This window comes from Mercenaria mercenaria, chromosome 19 (genome assembly GCF_021730395.1).
Source record: "Mercenaria mercenaria strain notata chromosome 19, MADL_Memer_1, whole genome shotgun sequence".
NCBI classification, from domain to species: Eukaryota; Metazoa; Mollusca; class Bivalvia; order Venerida; family Veneridae; genus Mercenaria; species Mercenaria mercenaria.
In genome coordinates this window covers 5,548,817-5,558,582 of record NC_069379.1, presented here as the reverse complement: position 1 = coordinate 5,558,582, position 9,766 = coordinate 5,548,817, and the positions used below count along the sequence as shown (strand labels likewise).

Sequence of the window (9,766 nt, the reverse complement as noted above, 5' to 3'; positions counted from 1 at the left end):
AGTCCCTAAAGTATACCCGAAGTCAGATTCGGATTCGGCATCGGATTAATTCGCAAATGTCTAATAATTATGCAGTGATTGTGGGATCCCATCAGATGTTACTTACATTTCTCACCTTTTGCAATCGAGAATTAAGTGTCAACACGTTCTCATAATTAATCGGCGGCAGTGTTTGATGTAAAGATGATTTAATATGGACATAGTTAAATTTTAGCGGTCGCTTAACCAAAAAAGGTCAGTCAATTTTGCCGAAAATCAGCGGTCGCTGGTCGCGTTAGACAAAAGTCGTTTAGCACAAATATTTTAATAGTAAAATTGTTCGGGGGGAATTCAAAGTGGTCGTTAAAGACAAATGGTCGTTGAGGACACGTGGTCGCATCCACAATATTGACTGTATATCAATAAATACTGTTTAAACCAACAGTATACCTAACTTGTAAAATATCAACTACTTACAACAGTGATTTTTGGTGTTACAATATCTGTTATAAAATTTGTTTTAAAAACTGAAATTTAATCTTCCTCTTGAAGCATGCCCCTTTAAAAGTGTGGAATGTTGGGAATAAAATGTGCATAAGTTAATAAAACTAACAAACTGTATAAGAATTCTGACAATGAGACAAAATGTAATAAAACAACATACTGGTAACCCTAGAAACTAAAGTTTTTGTTAACTTGCGTTGTTTTCAAAGAGATCTTTCATTTCGTCGAGGGTTTCAAACAGTTGAGTCATGAATAAAGTGGAGTCTGTGCATTTCGAGGATTTTTTCGATGAGACGTGAAAGAAGAACTTGAAATCTCCAGGAATCATGTATGACACTCCGTACCCGTCGTCGGATACCGGGCCAAACCCTCCACCTGGACTGACCTGAACAGAAATGAAAAAAATTAATAAAACACGGTAAGCAACGGGTACCTTAAAATTTACAACTTTCAACTTGACCTGAGGTCTATATTTTATGATACTGACCAACAAATTTAAGATTACCTGCATAACATGGATTATGACATCATTTCGATTTTCAAACCTACTATATCCAATTTCAAAGTGTTTGTGACATCCATTGTGATGTCGTTAATTTTACACTTATATGAAATTTCATACTGGGTGAAATCATTAATATTTGTGGGGGACTAATTTTCCTGGATTTCGTGGTTGAGTCAATACACAAAATTTAATCCCAACCAACAAGTAAAATTCCCATTCATTTTATGTTCAAAAGTTAAAATCCACAAATTCATATCCCCACGAAATTGCCATTTTGACAAAAAAAAAAACACGAAATTTCATGCCCATGAAATTAAATGATTTTACAGTAAAAACATGATGCTGGCATCACAAATGCCATCACACAGTGACATGATACCTGGCCCAGTGATACACTGACACCCGGCTGACAATGGGCTGACCAGTCCCAGTACTTTCCTCTTAATGCTGACCCCAAAACTAGGAAGCCATTAGTACCATTTTTTCACATCTTTGGTAAGACATGGCCAGGAAGTGAATCCACAACCTTCCACACTCAAAGCTGGTCCTCTACCAGTAGGCTACTAGGGCAGTTCTTCATTACAGTATATATAATATTACTTTATACAGCAGTTTATCACTTACCATACCTCTATGTTCAGGAATACCTCTTACCATATCTCTGTACTCTGGTATGTCACTTACAATACCTCTACTTTCAGGAATATCACTTACCATAATTCTGGACTCAACATATCTCTTATTCAGGAATATCACTTACCATATTTCTGTACTCAGGAATACCACTTACCATATATCTGTACTCTGGTATATCACTTACCATATCACTGTACTCAGGAATACCATTACCTAGCTCTGTACTCCGATATATCACTTACCATATCTCTGTACTCCAGTTTATCACTTACCGTATCTCTGTACTATGGTATATCACTTACCACATCTCTGTACTCGGGTATACATGTATCACTTACGATGCCTCTGCACTCCTGTATATCACTTATCACATCTCTGTAATCTGGTATGTCATTTACTATATCTCTACACTTATGAATATCACTTACCATATCTCAATACATGTACTTAGGTATATCCCTTACCATATCTCTGTACTCAGGAATGTCACTTACCATATATCTGTACTCCAGTATATCACTTACCATATCTCTGTACTCAGGAATGTCACCATATCTCTGTACTCCAGTATATCACTTACCATATCTCTGTACTCGGGTATATCACTTACCATATCTCTGTACTTTGGTATATCACTTACCATATCTCTGTACTCGGGTATATCACTTACCATATCTCTGTACTTTGGTATATCACTTACCATATCTCTGTACTTTGGTATATCACTTACCATATCTCTGTACTTTGGTATATCACTTACCATATCTCTGTACTCGGGTATATCACTTACCATATCTCTACACTTGATAATATCACTTACCATATCTCTGTACTCAGGTATATCACAGCTTGGTGAGGATGCTAGTTGCTGCTGTGGTTGCTGGCTGGTTGACAGTGTCCATGGAATGCTCAAACATTTCTTTAGGAAATGACAGTCCTGTACAGAAATATTAACAAAGTTGAGATATCATACTTCTAGTGCTGGACCTTATACTCTCTGAGGGTGCACTGGTCAAAATGACTTAGTAACTTTCCTAGAGAGAGAAAGCCACTGGGAGCGAATCTTGTCTATACAAACTGTGCTGTGTCCTCAGACAAGGAACTTTATCAGCCCTATCAAGGTGTAGATTGGTACCAGCAAATAGCTGGGGGGAAAAGATATAACTGGATTTAACTGTTCTGAGAACAAATAGGGTCACTCAAAAATTTAAGAGCTCAAATACATAACTGAGCTACGCCATGAGAAAACCAACATAATGTGTTTGCGACCAGCATGGATCTAGACCAGCCTGCACATCCACGCAGTCTAGTCAGGATCCATGCATGCTGTTCGCTTTCAAAGTCTATTGCAAATTTGCAATTAGAGGAACCGTCAGCAAACAGCAAGGATCCTGACCAGACTGTGCAGTCGCAAACTCACTATGTTGGTTTTCTCATGGTGCGGCTCATATCTTAATTGTTTCACTGACATTAGACAACATTCTTGCCAGGCAAAAGGAGTTCCATGCAGGAAGGGATATTCTTGTAAACTGAAACTTAACTGATGGACTGGCACATTTTAATAACCTATACCTATAAAGCAGGTTTTATGAAAATGTTTCCTGTTCTTGTAACCTTTATCATGCTGGACACAACTGACTCTGCCTTTGCAACCAGTGTAGATCATGATCTGCACTGTTTGCCATTCAGTCAGTATCTTTCAGTAAGCACCACTGTTAACAGATAATGGTACGGTCAGTGCACCCATAATGACAATTGATAATTTTTCATCCAATGACATTGTCTCCAAATATAATTTTGGTATTATCCAGTTGTCACCAATATTATTACTCATTTACTGAAGAAGAATGCCATTACAGACGAAAATGTGAAAATTGCTAGGAAATTATCAAATGTGATAATGGGTCCATTCCATGTGTCCACAACCTTAAATAGTATCTAATATCAACAGTTACTGCTATCTGTTACAAAACAGAAATCTTTAGACATTTATCTAGAGGTATGTCCCTTTTTTGTGAAAACTTCCCCTCAAGAATCTGAGGAGGAGGACAGACTGATGACCTCAGATAAATTGTATTTTGTCAGTTCATTGCAAAAACCTTTCAGGGATCATCACAGCCTTTACAGTATAACTTGCCTGGCAAAATTCTATTTCAAGTAGAATCAAAGTCTAAGATTTTGAAACCAGACAAAGAATTCTTATTATCTTGCTATTGGTCAGTTTCTAAACTTAGCTCTGAACCAGCCAATCAGAAGCAAGAGCTCTTAGACTGGTCTTAAAATGTAGTTTTATGAATTTTTTGTCATACTCACATAGTCAAGACCTTTGCTGACTACATACAGGGCAAATAAATGCCTATCAATGCCTTTACCATTCATCGCATCTTTGTACATTTTGGCATGCACTTCGCACGCTTTTCGTAACAGTCGAATCTTCTCAGACTTGTCAATTGTCTTGTCTAAGAATGCCCTGAAAAGAAAAAGGACAGAAATTGAAATAACATCAACCTTTAGCCTTCTGACGGAAAGTGATTCTGCCTTTGCGGTCAGTGCAGACCAAGATCAGCCTGCACATCCATGCAGTCTGATTGTGGTCTGCACTATTCGCCATTCTGTCAGAAAATTTTTGGTAATCACCCCTTTTAACAGTTAATGGTATTGTCCAAATTGAAAGATGGACAAGTTCATTATAGAAATTTAGCAGGGTAAGGGTTAAGAATCCTATTTATGTCTAAAACACTACCATTCAGAAATGTGAAACTGATTGTCTTGCTCAGGTGCCAGCCATTGTCTCAAAAGTGTTGGACCGTAGTGAAAATCAGCAAATAACTTATTTTCTGTTTTCAGTATAATCTTCTTGTTTTGCTGGAAACCATTTTAGCTTTGAGGTATACGAACATACGAAGACTTAGTACGGCCTAATGAAAGTACCTAATCACACGGAAAGCCTTTCCAAGTGTCGATCATTACCTTCTTAAGCACTACTGGTTATATATTTCATTACTTACGCATTCTATTTTGATAATTCATAAAAGACATGTTATAAAAAGCCTGCAAGGGCAGTTAGCATATTATATGTGAAATTCCAAGTTTGACAGGCTTTTTCTCAATATCACCATGAAAAGCCCCGAATATCTGTCAGAGATTAAAAACAGTTCCTAGCGCCTGCTACGATGACACTGTTTGTTATAATCACTTAAGCTTATTTACAATCGCCATCAGAAACCCATATTGGTGACTCTTCCAATATCTGTTGGAGGATCAAGTAAGAGATTATGACACTGGTATTTCAGTTCTAAAAGTTTTTCTTGAGTCTTTATTGTGACATGTGTAAAGTATAAACAGAGTTCTTATCCAAATACCCATCCCCCGCAACATGAGAAAGGTCACAGGCATGGTACTGCTCATGACCTAAAAGAAGGACCCTTGTCCCTATTCATTTACAAAAAAAAATATTGTAGGAAAACCAGAAAATTTAGTATTCTGTATATGTAGTGAAAATTGGCTAAGTTCAACCAAGGACTGTGACCTTGACCTTTGAGCTAGTGAAATAGTTTGCAAATGACACATTGTCAATCCATGCTTATCATTTTAACAAGAGGGCCATGATGGCCCTATATATGCTCACCAGAGTTTATCTGGCTTACTGACCTAGTTTTTGAATCCACATGACCAATAGTTGAACTTGACCTAAAGATCATCAAGACAAACATCATTCTGACTAAATTTCATAAAGATTTGGTTACAACTGTGGCCTCTAGAGTGTTCACAAGCTTTTCCTTTGATTTGACCGGGTGACCTAGTTTTTGACCCCACATGACCCAGATTCGAATTTAACCTACAGATTATCAAAACAAACATTCTCATAGTTACCCAGAAATCTAAGCCAATTTGCTAGCTTATTGGCGAAATTGTCTCCCTTGAAAACAGGTTATCGGGTGTATCGATTAGCCATTATCGGTCAATTTACGCCTATTGAAATATAGAAGGAGAAAAACTTTAACACATCAAATGACATCAAAAGCATCATCTGACAATATTTATTAAGTTATTGAAGTAATCTGCAATATTTGCACTTTCTTTCAATATAATTTTTAATAAAATAAAATATGATCTTCGTTTGAAATAAGTAACTAATTTTGATCCCGACTCCCACTGATTTCTGTAGGAAATGACAGATTTTAAGCTTTACATGGTCTTTTAGAATGATTTATTCTTATATTTATAATCATCTCACAACATTTATTAAGTTATTGAAGTAAACTAGAAAAGTTAATCTTTCTTTCAATGAGTTTATTTTTAAATTATCTTTATGTCTTCTTGCTTCCCTAAACGTTTGAATATCACTGATTTTACTAATTTGGAAAAAATTTTGCCTGTCACAGTACACGTGTACTGATGACACCGGATAAACTGAATTAGATAGACATGTGTGTCAATCTAATTCCGTGTTTAATGTCATTACTTTGTCAGATTAAATAAAAATAAAGTTATTTTAAATTACATGTTTAAATAAAAAATATTCCATTTTTTAATTCATTTAATACCATTTTCACAACTAGAATTATTTATTGCATCAAAACATAACATAACATAAAGTTGATTAACATATAGAACTACATGTTCATAGTTAAACTTGAATATTGTACATGTAAATATAACAAGTCCATTGGGTCGGGTGTAAATTTCATGTTTCTTGTTTATAAGTATTAAAAGTAGTCAAAACTACAAGAACTTTTTAAAACAAGTCACTTTATTTTTAACCAACGTTTCGGCTACATCAGCCTTCTTCAGGGTTCAAAATAAACATAACAAAGGAAGTGACGTCAACGTCAAACGACGTCGATGACGACAACGTCAAAATTAAACAAAGAGTTTAGCGTAAAAATCATAAACAGGATCATACTATGATACATAAAAACTGGTGAAAAAATGCAGTATAAGTGCAATGATTAAGGAATGGCACCAGTAAAAACTGATTATGGAATACATACAAGTAATAAAATATACATATATAACAAGTATTTCAGAAAGGCATTAATACAGAATTTTTGAATTCATTCCTTGTGGAGACACAGTGCCCAAACGGTACATCCAGGAAGTCTCTTTTAAAAGCCTTTTCCAAGGATTAGTTACTTTATCAATGGGCATAAAAGAGAAATCCTGGATAGTATGTCCTTGAGAATTAAAATGTTCAGAAACATTAGTAGTAGTTTCTGGATAATGATTGATATCAAATCTATGACTATTCATTCTTTGTGAACATTGCTGGTGCGTTTGTCCAATATCCTGTTTAAAACATTTATTCAAGGGCGTAGGAGCTGGGGCGGCAGGGGCGGCACCCGCCGCCCCAATATTTCGAGGAGCGGCGAAATGCCGAACTCGTAAATTTCTGTAAAGGCTAGAAAATACATCGGTCTTCCATTTATCATGAAGTGCATCGGCGACTGATATGTACACAGAATTTTGTCATATCGCTGACACCTTTCTAGATCACCTTGGTGACAGGGTATTGTGTAAAATCGATAATCCGCAACGACCAAGGCCGCGGTATTTTCACGCCCAGCAGACTCGGATTATAGCTAGGCGATGCATTAATTAATGAAAGTTAATCGTATTTAATTGCTTACTGCTGAACAGATTATAGACACTTGTAATTAATGTTGTGTCTCAAATTCTGCCGACAAAGTATCTTGAGTAAATCACAAACGCAAATCGGGATCTTTAGATGACTTTTCATAAAATATATTAAATTAAATATTTTGACACTTAAACATATTGTTCGAAATATCAACATAGTCGGTTCAAAAGCATCTAGAGTGCTTATGTTGTATTGTTACTTGTCTTGCCGACTCAAAATAAAATTTATCTTACCTTATCTTATCAAAGAAACCAATCTTAATGATTTAATTCAACGCATCAAATGTAGAAAAATCCTCATAGATTTTGCAGATCTAGTTAAATTAACAAGCATTACAGCTTCTACATAAAAATATAAAATGCTAATTACCCTCTCAATTTTGAATTTCCAAATCGATCGTTTGGTAAAAAGAACCCTGAAGTCCGTTTATTCAACCCTCAATGGTTCAAAGAAAACAATGAATTGCGTTTTACCTTTATAATGCTATTTAATGACTAAAATGCTATAAGGATTAGATTACCCCTTTAATTCAGGGTCTTGTGCTCGATCCCCTACTTAGACATTACTGGTTTTACCCTGGCAAGACATTGTCCGTATCTAACATCGTACTTCCATTATGTACAGTGTTTAAACACAGTAAACTAATTATGGGTGAAAACTCGAAAAAAACGAGTATGTTCAACACAGATACTGAGCAGTCCAAGAAGTTGCCAGACTGCACCATTTACTCTAGCTATATGCAAAATTTTCCCGGGGCCACCCCGGACCCCGTTCATAGGAGGGGGACACCCCCACCCAAACCCACCCTCTCTGCCGCCCCAATACTCAAATCGTCCCTACGCCCCTGTTATTACATGTTATTAAGTAAATAACATCAGTTGAATTGCATGACAGATCATGTCTAACATTATAACAAGATGAATTGGTGGAACTAGAAAATGAATTATCTTCATTAATATTTAAACAGTATGTACAGTGACGTCTATAACATTTACTTACACTACAATTTTTGTCTTTCTTACTCAGCCTAGAATGAACTAAAACATCTTGGATATTCTTGGGTCTTTTGTAAGCAACAATAGGTTTATAGTCATTTAATTGTTAAACACTCTCTTGTTGAGAATACTTTAAAAGATTCCAATATTGGTTTATTATTTTACCAATACTGGGCAAAGATGGATTGTAGGTACATACAAAAGGAATGACTTTATCCGTATTTTTGCTACTGCACGAATTAAGAGCATCTTGCATTGATAGAGAAGAGGCCTTCTTTAATGCCTCATTTATAACACATTCAGGGTAGTTACGTGCTTGAAAGTATTCTCTGAGCTTGTCCATTTCCTTGTCAAAAATGGTATTATCTTAAGTAATACGCCTAAAGCGCTTAGCCTGGCTAAAGGGAATACCTTTTTACATGAAACTGAGAGACATGATGAAAATTCTATATACTGATGACTGTTAGTGTCTTTTTCATGAACACTAGTGTGCAGGATACCATTTTCATCTTTTTCAATGTTAACATCTAAAAATGTAGCAGTATCTTTAGTGTAACAATATGTAAATTTTATAGTATCATGAAAACTGTTCAATATGTCAAAAAAGTCTAATAAGTCCTCTTCTGAATGATTCCAGATGAAAAAAATATCATCTAAAAAACGTAACCAGATAAGTGGTTTCTTATCACAGGAGTCTATAAATTCTTTTTCAAGTTTACCCATAAATAGAGAGGCAAAGCAAGGAGCCATTTTTGTTCCCATAGCAGTTCCAAATCTTTGAATGTAATTAATTTCATTGAACTGGAAGTGGTTTTTTGTAAGTATTAATTCTATGATTTTAGAAATGGAGTTAATAGAATCCTGTGATCTACTACCATTTTCCATAAAATATTTGCAAGCATCTATGCCCTCACCATGGGGAATATTACTGTATAAAGATGTTACATCCAGTGTTACCAAGATATGCATCTTTATCTATGCTAGAGAGGTTTTGTAACTTTTTGATGAAATCTGTAGTGTCTTTTACATAGGAAGGTAAAGATTCCATGTATGGTTTCAAGATTGTATCAACATATGCAGACATATTTTCAGTTAAAGCTCCACAACCTGAAATAATAGGTCTCCCTGTGTAACCTAGGGGTAAATCTGGGTCAAACGTTTTATGAATTTTAGGTAATATATAAAATTGTGGGACTCTGTCTACGTTTGAGGGGTATAGATTTTCTAAAGTTGATTCTCTAATATTTTCTAAATTGTTAAGACTATCATGTATGTCTTTCTGAACACTTTCTGGGGGTTTTCATCAAGTCTCTTATAATATTTGTTGTTTTCTAGCTGTCTATAAGCCTCGGAAATATAATCCTTTCTGTTCATTATAACAACACTGGAACCTTTGTCTGCTTTCTTCACGACAATCGTTTCATCTTGACTCAGATGTTTTAACGCTTCTTGTTCTTCTTTTGATAAATTTGATCTGTATTTGTACTTTTTGTCACTAGCTAAGTA

The 9,766-nt window shown here is 35.4% G+C and overlaps 1 protein-coding gene across 2 annotated transcripts in view; it reads right to left on the bottom strand.

Moving 5' to 3' along the window:
* Positions 1 to 232: 232 nt before the first annotated feature.
* LOC123542183 (carnitine O-palmitoyltransferase 1, liver isoform-like) overlaps positions 233 to 9,766 on the bottom strand; it is a 72,630-nt gene continuing 63,096 nt past the window's right edge. For both annotated transcript variants that reach the window (XM_045327882.2, XM_045327883.2), the window contains exons 14-16: positions 3,938 to 4,094; positions 2,445 to 2,561; positions 233 to 868 (exon numbers count right to left, since the gene is read on the bottom strand). In XM_045327882.2, the coding sequence (XP_045183817.2) occupies positions 671 to 868; positions 2,445 to 2,561; positions 3,938 to 4,094 (472 nt within the window). In that variant the 3' untranslated portion in view covers positions 233 to 670. The remainder of the gene's footprint in view (positions 869 to 2,444; positions 2,562 to 3,937; positions 4,095 to 9,766) is intronic.